Source organism: Falco cherrug, chromosome 1 (assembly GCF_023634085.1).
Source record: "Falco cherrug isolate bFalChe1 chromosome 1, bFalChe1.pri, whole genome shotgun sequence".
NCBI classification, from domain to species: Eukaryota; Metazoa; Chordata; class Aves; order Falconiformes; family Falconidae; genus Falco; species Falco cherrug.
The window spans coordinates 39,881,566-39,900,923 of NC_073697.1; the positions used below are offsets into that span (position 1 = coordinate 39,881,566).

The 19,358-nt window shown below is 44.9% G+C and overlaps 1 protein-coding gene across 2 annotated transcripts in view; it reads right to left on the minus strand.

Moving 5' to 3' along the window:
• Window positions 1-19,358, minus strand: part of SFXN5 (sideroflexin 5) — a 107,106-nt gene that overhangs the window by 34,860 nt on the left and 52,888 nt on the right. Inside the window, exons 9-11 of one of the 2 annotated variants that reach the window (XM_055697932.1) lie at window positions 7,685-7,775; window positions 2,224-2,339; window positions 67-152 (exon numbers count right to left, since the gene is read on the minus strand). In XM_055697932.1, coding sequence (XP_055553907.1) covers window positions 67-152; window positions 2,224-2,339; window positions 7,685-7,775 — 293 coding nt within the window. Of the gene's footprint in view, window positions 1-62; window positions 153-2,223; window positions 2,340-7,684; window positions 7,776-19,358 lie in introns of those variants that run through there. The other variant, XM_055697940.1, reaches the window with a different exon arrangement.

The following is a 19,358-nucleotide window of genomic DNA, read 5'->3' on the forward strand; positions in this document are numbered from 1 at the left end:
CACCTACTGAGGATCTTTTCTCCCTTCCTCTTGAAAAGCCCTCCCTTCATATTACCCAATACTTACTTTTCCAGTATGGACATAATAATTGGAGGTAGAACCAGTATAGGCATTGGCAGGACGACTCTAGTCAGGGCTGTTTCTATCAGTGCCTGAAAAAGAAAAACAAACAAACCCAAGACATTTAAAACAAATCTGAGGAGGTACCTGCACTGAGCAATCAATGCGTGGGCTCAGGAATGGCTTGGCTGGCCTTCCTTGTGTTGCATATGTGAATGAATGTATCAACACACACTTTCAACTTTGCTATCAGCTATTCGTATACACTCTATTTTCACTCTTTTGCTACAAACCATGGGCTGCAGCCCATGCTTGGCCACAAATCCAGCGGAATAAACAGAGACACCTAATAGCTTCCCTGATTTCACTTTATTTGACCACAAGTGCTCAAACATCTCTGCATACTCCTATGCAATCATGTTAGTGCTGCCTGGAGGAAGGGAGGCAAAACAGCTGCCTGAAAGATGTAAGATGAAATGGGCTGTGCAGGAGCTCCAACCCTTCCTCCACGAGTTTCAATTTCAATTACATGCTGGGGGAATGCAGCACCTTAATTTGCCTGCTCCAAGACTTGTTTCTGGGTTTTAATCACTGGTGGTTTATTGCAAAATGTTGCAACACACAGGTCTCTCCTCTCTTAGAAAAACGCCTGACTGGAACTACGGTTGTCTTTCCACTGGCGCTTTCTCCCTGGCAAGATTCACCAGGAAGCAGCAAACAAAGTAGCACGATACATATACATATGAATTACCCTGAGATGAGACCTAGAGAAGATCATGGGCACACTAGCAAGGTGTAGAACCACTACTGTCTTTGAACACTTTTACCTCTTTGAACCACCTTTGTCAGCACCCACCTGGGATGCCCCAAGCGCTGCGATCACGCACGGGGCTTTGGCAGATGTAGGCAGAGGGTAACTGTGGATTTTGGAAGGAAATGCTGAAACTTGTCAGGCTTGAGAGCACTCGATCCTTCCAAACTGGGAGAAGGTCTCAGAGAGGCACAGAGTGTTACGCTACAGATCTGCCAAAATTTACATGACAAAACCCACTCCTAAACTATTCAGGAAGAAGAATTGGGATTAGATGGCAGCTGAGCAGAAGTTCTCAGAAGTCCTGAATATATGTTTAAACTCCACCCAAATCACACTTACAGTACCTTCCCTTTTAATATTTATTTTCTATGTTGTCTGTCTTCCCCTGGACCATTAGGATGGAGAGGGGAAGCTGGGTCCTGAAGCCAGTTAATGTAAGTGAGAAAAACTGGCTCAAATAAGTATCTCCGAGCCCTTCAACAGATTGTTTTAATCTCCTTGTTAAACAACAATATGGAGAGATATTAGAGATCTCCCATTTCTTGCCGAGGACTGTAAATCTGTACATTAATTGCTGTCTATGAAGTGCCTTAAGAGCCTTGGACAGAAGGAGCGAGAGAAATGCCAAGCATTATATTATTAACTCCTCTGCCTGGGCGTGTGCTTTGGTACATGCTTTACATTTCAGATTAAAGCCCACTTGGAAACAACATGCCTCAGACAATCAGATGATGCTCAGAAGACAAAACTGTGTAAGAAGGGAAGAAAAGGGAATAATTGCAGGCAGATGGGAGAGAGTATAAAGTTACGGGGGGAAAACAAGCCAGGTGTTAGGACACAGATAAAAACATCTGGTTACCCTCACAAAGCTTTGGTTAGTAATTGTTAATGCAGTTTTGACGTGGCAAGGGTTAAAAAGCTATTCAGCTTGAAAATGAAGTCTTCCTCATTTAGAAAAAGGTGTAAGTTATCTTTGCTTCGTATTCAACATGAACTGCTTACAAGTTTCCACAAAGAAATCCTATGGCTGTGAAAGCATCAGGGTAGTACAGGATCTTCCTGATGTCAGTCTGTACCCTTCCAGTCCATCAAGGTCAGTCACTGAACGTGCCTGCATGACACGAGCCTGTGTCCACCAGCACGCTCAGTTTTGTGACTACATAACTGCACATGTGGGCACAATGCAGGCATTAAGTTTTGCCACTTCATTCTTCCTGCATGATAGGTAAAGCTCATCTATTCCTAGCTCCTTCAAGTCATTGATTCTTACATCTGTGGCATGTTGAAGCTAAAAGCCAGTTGTGTACAAGCTCACCCAAGTGCTCACCAGGGACATCGCAGGTACATACATGTTTTGCAGCAATTCTAGAAGACCCAACAATGTTTCCGTTATTGTCCAAGACGTCAATTCCTTCTTCCAGTTCTGTGTGCCTCATCAGGACAACATTGCAGATATTGGCACTAGCTGAGGATGAGAAAAGCACGATGATTAGCAATGCAGCCCTGGTCAATACCAAATGGCAGGCTTCTGTTCGCCGTGACAACCATTCAGCTTTGCTTGCATCAATCTGCCAAGAAGTTTCTGCAAGTCAAGGAGCCACTCTTACATCAAGACAAAGATGTGACTCTTAAGAGGAGAATAATAACCAAGAACATTTTCTTTTACTTGCAAAGGGATCTGCTGCCACAATCAGAAACATACTGATGCAAACAAATACCAGTGTTTCCAGATGCTGGTGTTTGCACATGCTCCCACCTTCCATACTGATCCTTCACCCAACATTCTGATCTACTGAGTCAAAACAGGTTCTTGCACAGGGCTGCCACTTGGTCTTGGCCAACCAGGCACTGCTGATTGACAGCTGCCTCTTCTGACGGTACATCCCAGAGCTGGTCTTAACTCACTAAGACAGCAGACAAATTCTTCTTAAATAACAGATTTTAGCAGGTATGATGGAAACACACTCCAAGGGATTTCACTGAGCTATGAAGGACTGCTTAGATCTGAGCTCTTAAGAGGATAGAATTATTATATTTTTTTTAATCAAATAAGACAAGGTTGGGTTGCTTCCACAGCCACATATCCCATTAGTGAGGGTCCTACTGACTATTTGCCTCTATTTCACATGTTTCAGGGTCAAATGACTCTATGGGCCTATTTTCTAGACTTATAAACCCATTTCTTTGCTTTAATGATATTTTTCTGGACTATGACACAAACCAGCAATGTTTTGGACATCTCTGGCTTCCAACAGACATTTCTCAGATCTCAGCTCTGCATTCATGGCAAAGGTGAAAGCAGGTCTGGAACCTTTTCTGACAACTCCCCCCTTGCCCAGCCTGTGGCTTTTGTAGTCTTCTCAAGATCACAAAATCACAGCACGGTTTGGGTTGGAAGGGACCTTAAAGCCCACCCAGTCCCACCCCCTGCCACGGGCAGGGACCCCTCCCACCAGTCCAGGTTGCTCCAAGCCCCGTCCAGCCTGGCCTTGGACACTGCCAGGGACGGGACATCCACAGCTGCTCTGGGCAGCCTGTGCCAGCGCCTCGCCACCCTCACAGGGAAGAATTTCACCCTTATATCTAAACTAAATCCTCCCCTCTTTCAGCCTAAGGCCATTCCCCCTTGTCCTACCACTACATGCCCTTGTGAAAAGCCCCTCTCCAGCTTTTCTGGAGGCCCCTTTAGGTACTGGGAGATGCTCTAAGGTCTCCCCGCAGCCTTCCCTTCTCCAGGCTGAACCCCCCCAACTCTCCCATCCTGTCCCCACAGCAGAGCTGCTCCAGCCTCTGACCATCCCCGTGGTCCCCTCTGGACTCTCTCCAATAGGTGCGAGACCAGATAGAGACAACCCCAAATTCTGCTCCTCAAGTAACATGTTAAGAGTTGGGGTTGAGAAACACTCTTCCCAGGTGCAGCTCCTCTCCTGGGCCCAGGCACTTCTTAAGTTCTTCCAAGGAAAAGCTGTTACTCACTGCAAAAGTTTTGGTTTTGATAAACTGCCACTTTCCAGCAAACTCCCCCCCTACATTTTGTTGCAAACTTTCCAGCCAGAACTAATACAAACCCACTGCAAGTACCACTGCTTCCAAAAATGTGTTTCTGTACTTCTTGATGGGTTAATATTCACTAATTAATCTCAATTCATGTCATATAACAAATGTCTAATTTTTTGAGGGTGGTGGGTGGGTGAGCCCTATACAAATGCAGCTCTCTGCAATCAAGGATGATTTGTGGTGACAAATTCTCCTTACACTTGAGAATAAGAGGAACATACACACACGCACACTCTGTCTCTCTCTTTAATATTCAAACTACCGGACCACTCTTTCCATCTATCAAAATATCTGTGTTACCAACCCTTCAGCTCCTTAATCCAAGATAAAAAAGAAAAGAAGCATTTCATTTAAAGCAAGTTGAGCCCCCACCCCCCTTTTTTTAACACATGCCCCATCCTTCTAGCTATCAGTCAAGACTGAAAATATAAAAATACGCCAGAAGAGATGCTCTGGCCAAATCGGGATGCACCGGCACAAGGCTCTTGAAAGACTCATGATGGAGTGTCCAAACCTGAAGCTCCCGCCACAGTTAGATGCTTCTCCAAGTCTCTGGATCCTATTAGGATTTCACTGACCACTTCCCAGATTCAAAACCTGATTCCAGCCCATTTGTCTGAGACAATCAACTGTCTTAGCTGCTCCTATTCAGCTTTCTGAGAAAACAGAAAATGCTGTTAATTATGGGTAAACTTGGATTTTATGGACAATTCAAATAGAGAGGGGAATGAAAATGAATAAATATACGTGTGGACAATTTGATTTTCAGAATCTGGAAAGAAATTGTGGTAATATAGCCTGGAAACTACTTCTGTGAAAACACTTAGTGACATATTGGAAACTGGTTCAGACACAAAAGCAATCCACTACCCTACTTCTACGTGTATATATATTCTTTCTAAATAAAGGTGTCCTCCACACACTATATACGTCCTTGTGCACCGCCTAATCACATTTAACGATTTTAACCCTACCTAAAAAAAAAACATCCAAGGGGAAGAAATCCTTCATCCTCCTCACCTCCCTTCCCTCCAACAAATATCCTTCTACCAGCTTTAACTTCCTTAGGATCAAGTTTGAGATATACCTTTGGGGTTTTCTGTGGGTTTTTTAGCCATGTACATCTCCAGTATAAAGCACATCACCACCAGCGACACCTCTTACCTTCGTGACAGCTATCCACACCCAGTGCTTGGGAAGGAAAGAGTAAATTTGATTTCCTGCAGTAACCCATGGCATTGATATCCTTCACCACCTACACTCTGAGAGAGGGTCAAGCTCTTTCTTGCTCAAATTCAGGGATCATGGCTCTCCAGAACACAGTGCTGATGCACTCCTTCCCCACTCCTGTTCTCTTCATGAAGAACAACTTCACCACTCAGGTGATGCTCCAGGGTGGCCAACACCAAGCACGAGTCCCTTGTACATCAAGCCTGCCACTGGCTATGCAGAGCCTTGGCCATTTCCATGAGGTGTTCCACCTGGCTTGGTTTCCTGGATCCATCTCCTGGGGCTGGGGAGTATTTTTTAGGACAACTTGTGATTTTCAGCTACTACAAACTACCTTTGGGGGAGAGCAAGGGGACAGCCCAACCTCCTAGCACCCTGCTCCAGTCCCACCAACCACAACATGGGGATCAGAGCCTGGGACAGCTACCTACTGTCCACAGTTTGTTATCACAAGTGAGGTCTGGAAGCCCCTGCAGATACACCCCCATGCCCTGTACTCATCTCAGGGTCCCATAGTGAAAGTGGGATTTCAAGGAGGAATCACCTTTTGTTAAATATGCCCTACAGGCAGCATTTCTACAGATATGGTTTAGTTTATCAAGCAAACCCAACAGTTACATGACCCACAGAAGACAGACAGAACATGCAGAGCACCTCTGAGGGCAGCAAGACCCACAGACCAGCTTTCCCAGCCTACCCCAGCTTCCCAAAGCTTTACAAAAGGCTTTATGAACATCTCTCCTAGGAGTCTGGTTGCCTTCTACCCAAGCAGTAGCTGCACTTCCCCAAGTCTCCATCTCTCATGACCCCTTAGGATGAGAGACCATAAAGCTTTGATGCATATCTCTAGTTTTCCAGCTGCTATCAACAAGCATAGCTCAGCCAAGGCCAGTGTGAGAGGGAGGCAAGGGTGGGCCAGGGGAAAGCTGCTTAATGGTAGCGGAGCAAAAGCTTTACACTAGCTTACATCTGGCTTTTCATGTAGAAAATGCAAAATTCTGCCCTTTTCCTGGGGGCTGTGGTTCACAAGCAATGGGAAGATGCATCTTAATTAAACAGTTTGTCCAGGTCTGAAAACCCGTAACTCGCAGCTTTCAAAACCACAAAACAGCAATTAGTGGGAGGATTCCTGATGTCCTGGCACATAATGAAGCACGACAGTACACCAATAAAATAAGAACTAGAGAATTAATTGCAAGCTAAACAAATTAATTACGGCTCCTCAATCAATGCCAACACAAGTGCAACCTCTTTCTCCTTACACCTTGGTATGAAAAGAGATCAACCCGGCAGCAAAGACTTCCCGCGTGCATCTCTGACAAACCCAGCCTCAGAGCTGTCTCACAGGTCTTGTGCTTACCTCTAGTACCCTCTTGGTTATAAAAATCAAAAGAAAGCTGAAAGCCTCTAAAATTATATTCCAGGGAAGTTCCAGAAAAAAAATAACAACATCCACAGATCCCCTATGTACAAGCAAAGTGCTCAGAAACAAGACTGAGTGCAACCTACAGACCACAGTCCCCAGCACCCCCTGCTCCGCACACAGGGCAAGCAGCTGTTTTTCTGGCAGAAAAGGGAAATAAAACACAGCAACTTGGGAACTGAAGTGTCAGAGCAACCAGTCTCTGTGAAAAAAGGAGCAGAAAGGCTGGAGAAACTGAGAGAATAGCTAGGTAAAAAGGCTCAGCATCCTCAAGTGAAGCTCTGAGGACATGGCCCTTGCACAGCAAAAGAAAAAGCATAAAGGACAGTTTTGCATTAACAGAGTTGAAAAGGGACTTGCAACAGCAAGCAAACCCACTTTTTTTTACTCATTTCCTCCATGCTTGGACAATTTCTGCACCATCTTTATAAACAGCCAAGCTTATATAAAAAATTACACTAGTGTCACCGGTGATTTCTTCACAGCTAAAATAACTCATCATTCGCTGAACATTGTAACCACAGGCTTCAGCAAAGGCTGAGTCCAGTGTGTCCCTCACCTCAGACACTGAGCAGTTAACTGATAAAATGCAGAAGGGTTTATTTTGTGCTCCAACAAGCCAGCAGCAGTCTTAATTGTTCACACACTTTGGTCTTCTTTTAATCATTGGCTCTTAAAAATCTGTATATATGGAGTAGAAGCATTTAATTGCATTTTTATTGTAAAAACCCCCTAATGCTACCGCTTATTTGAACATTTGACTTGATTCAAACCAGATCTTGCAAATTAAATGCTCTCAGATTTGGGCAGATGAGGACCAGTCAATGCTAATCACTTCTTAAACTGCTTGAAAGTGGAAAGTGCAACTTGATAAAGCCTCGTGAGCTGTCTCTGCCAGCAGCTTTGCATCGTTTTCCTACCAAAATGTTGCTTTGCATCACCCCATCGCTGTCTACACTGACTCAGGGACCCACCACAGAGGGTAGCAGCGATAGAGTAAAGCAGATAGGCAGGAGTTAGGTGTCCATCCCAGTGGCTTTTAGCCACCCATAGGTTTACACCCAGCACTTTGAATATAGAGAAAAGGCATTCTTTCTTACCGACAGCAGGGAATGGCACAAACCTCTGGATCAAGAGACGAGTGGCAGGGGTAAACTTGTTTGCTCTCTGAACCAGAACATTAAGGCCCACCTTCGAATAGAAAAAAAACAAAAACAAAACAGAGAAGCATTAACATTTAGCTAAAAGGAACAGAGCAGATGCCACAGCTTGCAGACAGCAGCAGAGTTCTTCAGGGGGACAGATTAGGGTCTCTCCCCATGCAGAAGCATTTGAGAACCAACACCCCCCACACACACACTGCAGGGTTTAGCTGTGCTGCGTTCAACCCTTTATTCAATTGAAGGGTTGAACCCAACTGTTGAGTTGAACCCTGCTGTTGAGTTGAACCCAACCATTGGGTTTAAATGAAGGGTTGAACCCAACCGTTGGTTGGTAGAACACAAGCTAGAAACCACAGCAATGCTGTTCAGTCCTTCTGGAAATGCCCCTAGTTTCATTTTTACCCAGTTTACTAGCATTTTCCCCATCCAGTACAAAATCAGTGGGGCTGGGAGTCCTCTCCAGTTTTTTCCTAGTCCTCTCCTTTCCTAGTTCCAGCTAGGAAAAAAAAAAATACCAGTGGCGATGGTTGGCCCAATACAATTCATTCCTCCTCCCAGGGTCTGTGCAAACTACACCACCCCACTCTAATGCAAACATTTGGGCCACAAAGGAGCTATTAATGGAAACAACAGATAGCAGGCAGTTTATTATAACCATGGATGATTTTTTTGTTGACTCCTCCAACACTTGAATAATGCAGAGCTCTCCACAGTTTTTCAAGGATCTAAGTCATTGCGTATGTTAATATAAACAGCACGGAGGAGAGTTGCTGCCTCGTAAGTCTCAGTGTGGTTGGATAGTAGTGATAGTCAGAGAATTTCCATCAAATTTTGTTTCAAGCAGAACTGGGGTTATTAATTAAACAAACCTATTCACAGGGAATGACTTTTGTCTTCAAATTACTTTCCCTCACAATATTTTCTCTTCTTCATCTGAAAAATCCCAAACACGCAAACAAAACCCAACAGCCCCAAACCGGGAATTTTAGGCTGAAAAGGGAAGTCTTTAGCAATGCCTGGCCAAAAATTTTTCAGCCAAATGTGCAGCAAAATTTAAAAAAAAATCAGCCAAAGCCAAAAAGCTGCCAGCAAATAGTGATTTGGGGGCTTTTTTTTTTTTTTTTAAAAAAAAGAAAATAAAATAAAAGAAAAGCATAGGAGAACATATTTTACAAGTTGCTACATTATACATGCATCCGCAGTGCATCTCGTCTTTTTGGAGGCTGAGGGGAAGATGTTGAGAAGCACAACTGCTGGGTAAGACCTGCATATGTAGAGTGCTGGTTTTCAAAACCCATGGAGTGTTTCCAGAGCCCCACAAGGCTTTCACCAAGACCCCCAGGCACAAACCTTTCCTCCTCTTCTTGGTCACCGTGACTCTAGCGCTGAGCCCAAAAGAACCACGGTGGTTCTTCTTAGTCTGGTAAAAATGAGGGGTTTGTCTTAATCTTTTTCCCCCTCAAAAATGTCTGATTTTTTTTTTTTTGCATTTCCCAAGTGCTGGGATGCATATTTGCAAAATCTGAATGCTTCCAGAAACTGTAAAGCAATCTAAAATGTGTGGCTTCAAGAGTAAAGGTAAGACACCTCCTAAGCCTGGCTTTGCTGGTACTGCCCCATGGATTCAGGTATTTATAGCCTGGATGCAGTTCATCTGTGTGGATGACAAATTCTGTAGGGTTTGCGGCCTCTGCTTGTATGTAGGTTTGATGGAAGGATTTGACCGTGAAGTGGAAGAGCAGCAGCTTTTGAAACAAAAAAGATGAGTCTGGGAGAGACACCGCTGTGAGGCTAGTGGTAATAAAAGCATTTTACTTTCAGATTCAATTTGGTGCTGCAGATGAACTCGCTCCTCCACTTAGAGCGACCACCCTGCTGTGACTATGAAATTAAATGTTGCTACAGATTTAAAATCAAATCTCCCAAATTCCCAACACGAGGACTAGATTTAGGGAACTAATGAGGGTTTATTTTTTACAGTTTTGAAATTGCTTTAGCCAATCTGTGAACTCTTTCCTGCAGGTCCATGAAACAGGATGAGGGGAAACTGGTCAAGGAGAGCATCCAACAATGAGCAGGTACTCCTCAGCATCAGACCACTGTAAGCAAAAGGGCCATCAACAAGGACAGCTCAGTAAGTTTAATTCCTAGAGGATGGCCAAAAAACATTGACTGTCAAGGCAAATTCATCACTAAGAAAACAACCGCAGGAGTATTATTATCATCACCCTGCCTACAGCCTGAGTCACAGATCTGGGATCTACAACACTGGCGCTGTACAAACACGTAACAGAGAGTCAGGTGGGATTCATCACACCAAACATGGTGGAATCATAAAATCACAGAATTATTTAGGTTGGAAAAGACCTTTAAGATCATTGAGTCCAACCGTTAACCCAGCACTGCCAAGGCCACCACTGAACCATGTCCCCAAGCACCACAGCTATGTGTTTTTTGAACACCCTCAGGGACAGTGACTCCCACCCATCCCCAGGCAGCCTGTTCCAGTGCTTGACAACCCTTTCAGTGAAGACATTTTCCTAATATCCAATCTAAGCCTCCCCTGCCACAACTTGAAGCTGCTTCTTCTCATCCTACAGGCTCCTTTTGCAGCCCAGCACAGAGAAATGAGCCTTTTTAAGGGTTTTTATTTTCTTCCCAAGACAGACATTTACAGGTGCTCACATGAAATGCCTCCAACAGTTCCCATTCATCCCAGCTGACTATCAAAGGAGTCCAGGCACGCAGCTCAGATGAAGATATCTACACTGGTGACGTCTCAACTCAGGCAAGACAAGTGCAGTGGGAGCCCTGGGCACTGATTTGCAGTACTGGTTTCAGTGCAGTACTGGTTTGGGATATTCCTGCACTGTGACTCAGACTAGGGGTTAAATCCAGCTTTTTACAAATTGCCTGTTTTTCTGAGGTTTCTTTCTCCAGAGCACTTCTTCAACCTGGCTGACAAAGCATCCCAACAAGCTAGGGGAAACTGGGCATGGAGGACACATTACACCACAACAGGTGCTACCCTCCTGCAACACAAAACCAGGGCCGAACGCTATCAATGAGAGAGCAACCTTACTCACAGCTCTACTATGCCTCCGGCAGCACTCTGCCCTTCCTCACTCACTCCCTTTTCTTCAAGTGCTGATAATTCCTCCTATTTATTTTGCTTTCAGCATCAACATTATTTTAGAAGGACAGAGGTATGATGCTGCTGTACCTGAAGCCATACCATCAGACACTGTCACAGTGACTGCATAACAATAAACCAAGATTTCTGTTTCCTTTTCTCTTCCTTATTGATTTCTAAGTTCTGACCTCATGTCCACCAAGACATGAATTTTAAAACCACAGGAATTTTTGAAAAAATCCTTTTTATTTTTCTTTTATGACTACTAGGATTTTTGAAACCTGAGAGATGGCTTTTGAATGCCTGAAGTTGGCAACAACTGAGCCTTTTGGTGAAAGTCTAACCCTACACCTATTAAACCAGTTATAGAGCAGTAAATATATCACCAGTTATTTCACTGAATTTTGAGAGGGATTTTTTTTTTAATAAAGGAATATTAGGAGTCCAGCAAGCCAGGTGGACATCAGCTGGTAGACAACACCACCTAAACATTGCTGAGCAGCTCTCTAGACTTCATTAACAGCGTTGGTGAGATCTCCACTGATTTACGGGATTGTACTTTCCCAGGTTCTAGTAGCATTGGGGCAATCCTGACTATTGCAGTTGGAGCTGGATGCTCCAAGTGACCTAGAAAGTCAACATCGAAGGAAGGAATGGCTCCAAAGCAGCTCATCCTTCAGCCCTCATATCACCAGATTGCTGAATTAGAACACTAATTGGATCTGATGAGTTCCATACAGCCGAACTGAAGAAAAGAGCATTAGGAGATGGAAGGAAAAAAAATCATTCATTAGGGCTGAGAGGTGAAGATGGAGGCAGAGAGATGGAAAACTGGGCTGTTTACCAACTGGAGCTTTACCAAGTCAAGGAGAACAGAATGGATAAGTGTAAGGGAAGGGGAAGCAATAACAATCTGAGTGGAGAAGGATGTTAGAGAGAAGAAAGAGTAAGGAAAGGAGGGAACTTGAGTGATGCCCAAGATGACTGCAGAAGGGATGACTGCAATAGCCCCACGGTTGGATGCTTCAGTGGAAGAAAATGGTGTAATCTCGTGAAAGCAGCGAGATTGCAGGAGAGAGACGAGTAGGACAAGAGAGGATTAATGCTGATGAGACAAACTTGATTTGGCAGATGATGGAGAAAGGAGGACAGCAGGGGCCCCATGCCCAAGACAAGAGGTGGATTGTTTTATGATCAAGTTTTCTCTGCATCTGGATCCTGCCCAGAGGCAACACCACACCTAGGTGCTTGGGACTGGGCTGGGGCATAAAGAAAAGGCACAGATCAGAACAAATTTGCTGGAAATGAAGACACACCAGTGAAATGAGAGAAAACGCTGCAGAGTTTGGAAGGTGGCAGTCAGCGATGCTGCCACGCACTCAGGAGCCCAGAGGCAGGGTGATGGGCACTGGGTACCTTCTCAGTGCATACCACATCTTTGCCTCCACTACACCAAAGGCTTGGGGCTGTGCCTTTGGAAAACGGCTGCTACAGCTCCAGTGAGTTATGTGCTTAATGGAGGAATCACCGGGCTGGATTTCCAGTCTGAGTGATCACACCACTCCCTTCTGCTGTCTTCTGGTATCTGGACTTGGTATCTGTGAATCATTAGAGCACAGGCAGCTTTTCAGCACAGGTATCCAGAGTTTAGAGCTGGGCACCGCTCCATTTAAAAACTTCAACCAGCAAACAAAAGTTTATCACCAGCTCCTCCAATCTACTGTGACTTTCCTCCTGCTCCTGGCTCCCCACAACAGTTCACCTCTGAGAAGGTGCCCGGCCATGCTCCATCCCCTCCCATCCCTCGTCCTACTTTGCACCGACTTCCTTCAGCTTCTAAGTGTTTCTTGACCGCCCTAAGTGGCAGATAGTCCTGAGGGCAGTGGGTGGCCTCCTGCACTGTCTCACAAGCTGATTACGGGCATCACACCAAATTCACAGGCTGTCAATGCTGCCGCTCCACACGGCTCACAAACAATTATCAGGAAGAAGGAGCTGGGATTAGAAAAAACCACAGGGGCACCTCCACCTAGAGAAGAGAGTGAAAAATTGCATATGTGTGTGTGTGTGTGAGTTGTGTGCAATGGGAGCGGGAAAGGAGGAACAACATGTGGCTAGTGGCACAGATGGTACGGGAAGGAGCAGGGTTGCTGCCCCGGAGCACTATGTGCAAGGATTCTCTCCCTGTCCCGAGTCACATGCAGTGGAGAACACAGTAGAGACCGAACACTTGGTCCAACAAGCTCATGTCCTTCCTGAACATGGCGGGGGGGAGGGGGGGGGAAATCAAGATCCTGGTTTGTTTTTTTATTACTCATGAATTTTATAAGATAAATCAGAGTTGTCATTAAACTAATTAAATATTCAGATTCTCCTTCTAGCTTTGGTTAGACACTCTCACGCATCACCTGGCTTTCTTTTAAAGGACAGAGCTGTAAAAGTAACTTTTTATTATTCTCACTCCCCAGAGTCAGAAGATTTTAAAATCTGCGTATTGGAGCAAACATATGCCTTGTAAATGGTATCAGCGATACAGTTCGCTGAGCTGCAGGAGCCAGGGCTGAAGGGCAGGTATTGCCAAAGCTGGCTGTGGTGACACAACCATTACAACGCTAATATTATTTTACAGCGATAATGGACTTGAACAGCTTTCATGTCTCAGCTTCCTTAGGAGAAGAAAAATAAGATCTTTCTGCCAGTCTTTCTGTGGTTGTGAGAATGTCTTGGGTTGTGAGGGATGTTTTCAAGACAAAGCACATTTTGATTTTGCAAAATGTTAACTTTTTTGGGGGGGGAAATCCAGTTTGTTTAAAAATACCATTTTTGCTATGCCTATTTGCCCAGAAACAGCCTCTGCTTTACTCTGATCTCTCAGACCCACACTGAGCTTTGCTGATTAGACTCCTACACAACTTTTTTTTACTGAACCAGCTAAATATAAAAATTAGCGGTTATAGGTTTTTTTGTAACCTCTGTGCTTGACCAGTTCCAACTGTGGCTGAGATTCCCGAGTGAATTATAATCTACAAACCCTGTAGGAATATAACCCAAAATCTCAAAGACAAATTACAGTCTATTCAGAAGCTCTGCAGAAACCCTGCAGTAACTACAGGAGTCCCCCAAAAGCTGCATTTTCTTGGAAATGACATCACCAAGGTTTCTGTGCAGAAGAAAGTTGCCCCAGGATAACTTACCAAGACACCTGCATCAGAGAGAAGTGATTTCTCACTGCAAGAGCAGGAATTGGAACCCTGGAGCAGCTAGGTTTTAGTTTCTGCCCTGAAGAGCTTCCTACATCAGTCCGGACACCAAGTCATGTAGCTCCTGTCTCCATTTCCCAACTGTGCAACAGAGCTGAGAACTAAGCCCAGCCTCCCCAAAGACTTGCAGGGGCTCTCATACAGCGTGCTGAAGGTTACTGCAGCACATGCATTACTCCAGAGCGAGAGCTCTGCCCTTTGCTCCTGTCCAAGGGATTTAGTTGCATTTAACTTTAGCAGATTGTTGCTGGTTTCTCCTTTGAACTCCTGTTGTGGGCTTGTGCAGGCACTAGCCTTCAACACAGGCTGGAGCAGCTGGAAGGACTAACCTCTACCTTGGCAATGCTGGTTGCAACCACAGACTCACCTCAGCCACCTTTTTCTTTGCCCAAGGCCAAGGAGCACTCGCACACTCCATTTCTGCACAGCCACAGTAGGGTCAAGAAGGGTGACAAACCGCTGAAAGGGAGGCAATATATCCAACTGCTGCAGCAGCTCGCTGGATGAAAACATATCCAAACCCACAAACCAAGATCAAGAGTATCAGGGGTCCTAAAACTGCTCTGTACAAAGCTCCAGATTAGCAGGAATGTTTGTTTCCCTTGTAGTTTTCCAAGGAAATAAAGTATCATGGGATACCTCAGCAAACCAGATTAGGTCATTAAAACTGTCTTGCTTCTCTCCAGTTTTAACCTAGTTTGGTTTTATACATATTCACATCTAAGTCCATATGCTTTCACAGTTCATGAAAGCACCAGGTGCAACACCATACAGTAAGCCAGAGCACCAGTAAGCCATACTGGCACCAGTTCCCTACCTCCACTGGCTTGTCCAGGGTCAGGATTTAGGGTCAGGAAGCAAGAAGGCACTTTTAAAATGAAAAGACCTGGGTCTGTCTGTACAGAGATGCTTTAAACACTCTCCTGTACGCCGCGACCGGCAGTGACTCCAAGATGACTCATTAGTAGCTGATCAACACTAAAGTTATTAATGGCATTAATCACCTGATTTTTTTAACCCAAGGTTACCCAGTAAGGTAAGCCAAAAGGAAACGTTTAAGTTCTGAGCCGGTCCATTTTAAGTGTATAGATCAATACATAATATACAGCCTGGCTGGCAGTCATGGTTACAGGACATGGCATCTCTCTCTCTTATACAAAAGACGACAAAACACCTACTTTTGTCAGAATTTAGCTCAGGTTGCTAAGTGAGAACAACGTACTTATTTGCCTCTGTGCTGACAAGAGCATAAATCCCAAACTTGCACTTAATAAAAACCTTGTTAGAAGTTACAAACCTTGGTATATTTGAAAGGCAAAGGAGGGAGCCTGGCTACTTTTTAACTGGGGCAAACTCCACCATCCCGCCACTTAAAAGGTGCCTGATCTCACACATGTGGTTTTGCTTCCCCTTTCATCAGAGCAGAATTAGATCCCTATCACACAGGGGAAGGGCAGTGCCATGATGCCTAGACAGTCACAACAGATGTTTCCTGGTTAAGTTACACATACCTGTATATGTAAAACACACTCAGTATGCCTGCCAGGCTTGCTGCGCTCTAATTAGAGCCCATCCTGTCAACAGGGGAGGGCAATGCCAGCAGTACCATGTATGTGGCACCTCCAGGGTACATGGAGCGGACAACAGATGGACAACGAGCTAATGACCTGAGCACCACGCTGAGCAACAATACACTGCTTACTGGGAGATGTCAGAAACATGGCCAAATGATACTGGCAAAAGAGAGGAACCCCTAGGAGTGTCTGCACAGGGTCTTCAGTATCACAAGGAGCAAGATTTGGAGCTGGTCTTGGCAGCCGTGATCATGGAAATTAAAAACCTGATGTACGAAGCTCTGATCCAAAGACTACTGAAACCCATGGCAGTAACACCACTGCTGTGAGATGCTTCAAGGAGAATGTACAGAGAAACCCAAAGGCTCACCACGATGGGCTCCACGTGAGAGGCAACCCCTGGACTAACACCAATGGTCTCCAGTCTGCAGGTCTCAGCACCAGTGACAACCCAGAAACCAGAGGGCGGCTGCTCACAGCCCTTCTCTGGATCTGATTTAATTTTCAGGCACTTAATTACAGCTGCAAGAATCACTTCTGACCTCAAACTGAAGGTACAGTCTAAGGCCACAGTACTGAAGAGCTGAGTCTGAAGCAAAAGGGATCAGCAATGCAGTAGCAAGTTGAGTTTGGATCTGAAATTAAGAAACCTACTTATAAAATATGTAGAAAACCAGTTATTAATAATAAAATTGAGTTTGATTATGTAGCTTTTTTAACCTTTTAAAAGCGTGACAAAATTAGCAGAGCAAGTGTGTGTGTGTGTGTCTGCTGGAAAGTTTTGTATAATTACAAACCTTCCAATTGGTATAGCTCTTGGCACTAGAATATTTGGGGGGAAAAAAAGCCCCAAGCATTTAAAATATGCTTGATCTTTCTCAAGTCTTTTTACTACTCTGCCTTTGTTTTCCTTGCTATAGGAAAACCAGTTGGTATTAATTGTGCTTCATATACCATCATTATGAACAGCAGCCAGATATCAGAAAATAAGGCCTAATCACAGGAATCCACTCTATTTACAAAAATTAAATAACAATTACCACTCCATGTTCAGAAAAGCAGTAAAACGAGAGTAATCAAAAGAAAAGGCAGGAGGGAGGCTGGTATATGGAGAATGTGATAAAAATAAACTACAATCGCAGAAGGAGAAACAGATCTAGGTTACTTAACGGTAATCAGACTCCTCTAAACATACTGTCCGCCGCAAGCAAAGCTCAGGAATGTCGCAGGCAGGTGCGGAGCGGGTAGCCCAGGTCTCAGCGTGTGCCTGGCGGCAGAAATGGTGCAGAAGTGTCATGTAAGATGTTAGAGAGGGAAGAGATCTGTTGTATCAGCGTTTTCACCTTTTTCCCCACACTCAGTCTTAGCATTATCCCTTCTGATGTCTTTTTCAGCCATATGCCAAGTGATTGCTTCACCTCAGTGCTGCATGGGAGGACAGATAAAATTCTGGAACTGGTATAGCTTTTCTTGCATGAAGCTACGCTGTGAAAGGGGTAGGGCTGGGAGTAGGTGGGGAAAAAAAGAAATATTGAGGAAAAATGTTGGAATATTGAAGAAAAGAACATTGATTCCTGCAAAAACTCATCCCAAAAGGCTGCAAATCAGGGGTCCCAGATGTAGCACCGGATCGGAGAAGCATCGCATCTCTCTGACAGCAATTCCTCTCTCTAAAACGGGAAAGGGATGTGGTTATTTGCAAAGATTTGCTAAGACTTCTAGTTTAATTGCAAGAAGCATAAAGCTAAAATCTGCTCTACCGTACGCGTCAGAAAGCAATTTGTTTGTCCCTCTTGTTAGATAAAGACACGGAGGGTGAAGATGATGGGAAGCACAATTACAAGTCAACTGATCTGTCATTTTGTGCGCCTTCTTCCCGTGTCGCTTGCCAACTGCAAACATGGAAGGGGCTCACTTTAATTAATACTGGGTCTCAGCAGACCACTGGAGGCAGTGGCACTTGTTTTCAGGTCATCTGGTCCTAATAGGCTCACACTGGGAGGTGATTTGCTGCTAACTGACAGCAGAGAGCAGTTAATGAGAGCTGAGGCCTTACAAGCCAATGTAATGAACCTCAGGGCTATTTCTGTATTATCTGTCACCACCATTTAAAAAAAAAGAAAAACAAAATCACAAAAAAACCCCCCGAAGGAGATTCTGGTTATTAATCTAGATATTTACTATACAAAAATCACTCCCTGCTCTGCAGGATTTTCTCTGGGCTGCTCTGCATTGGGAATCCAGCATGCAGTAAGTACTGCTACAGATTATCAGGAAACAAGCTACTCTGTGGTAACACACACACCAGTAGTGTCCCCAGCAGCTCGTCTACAGGGGACACTACAGGGACATCAGTGCACAGCAACTTCATCTCATTTTCGCACACTGTATCTGCCATAGCATGCTCTACTTGGAAGAAGACCTCCTTCCAAGATCAGGAAGGAGAAAGCATCTATGACGGCTGTTGCACTTCCCTGATCCCCCAATGACATCAATGGGTCTAAGGAAAGTTCCTGCCTTCCCCATAACAATATTGTGACCCTCAGAGCACCACATCCACAAAACCACTGCTATTACAGAACTCACGGCACTCCTCACACACACTAAGGGCATCCCAGTGTAAGCCCAATCTGGTGGGGCCATCATGGCCCTTAGATAAGAAGGCAGAAACACCCTCTCAGCATCCATATCACTGAAGGAAGAGTTCCTCTTGCACAAGCTACAAATGCTCTAAGTATAGAGTACTGTGGCATCATCTTTCCTTGTAGTGCTTTTAAAGCTCTGCCATGATGGACAGCCAAGGTGTGCAAGATAACCAGGCACTGGGGCTCCTGCTGGAGATGCACCTACAAGTTATGTGGACAGGTAAATCCCAGCATAATTTCAGTTGCTGCATTTATTCAAAGCTCGTTGATCTGCACAGACCATCAGCTCCTTCACCACCACCAGGGAGTAAGCAGTACAACTAACAGGTACAAACCACCACGGGACAAAGAGCTGATCTACCACCAGCAGACTGATGAACACCCATGTGTCACCAGCGGTGACAGCCACACTGCAGTAACAGCAGGCCACTGCTGCTTTCCTTGAAGTTCTTTCATCTAGAAGTCTTGGTGTAGCTTTTCACACTGCTTCAGAGAACGAGTGCTTCTCACAGCACCACTAATTGTCATTTCTGCACTATGAACTTATCTTTCTGCTTCAGCTCCTTTGTGGTCAGCCTAGGAGAAACCAGAGATTTTAAGGACCTGCACCAGCTGTCCCAACCTGGACACCTCAGCTTGCCGCCCAAGTGGTTTCCTTACCAAAGCCTGTCAGCTTCTCGGGGTGACAAAACTCTGCCAACATCACTTCTCCGTGTCTCCTGCCCTCTATCTGCCCCTGTTGCCAAAATGGAGAGGAGCATTAATGCCAACAACATGGAGCCATCATCATCTCTCTGTTGCAGCTGTGCTGAGGGCTGGAAGGCAGGTTGTGAGCGGCGGCAGCACATCAAGCTGAAGAGCTTCACTTTACTAATTCACAAGGTGGAAAAAATTAAGGACTGAGGAGGACAGTCAAGATCTCCCATGCTAGACTGGGAAACAGCAGACAGAGAATGGCTGCTAACCAAAGCATCGAGGTCGGTGGGATGGGGACTCAGG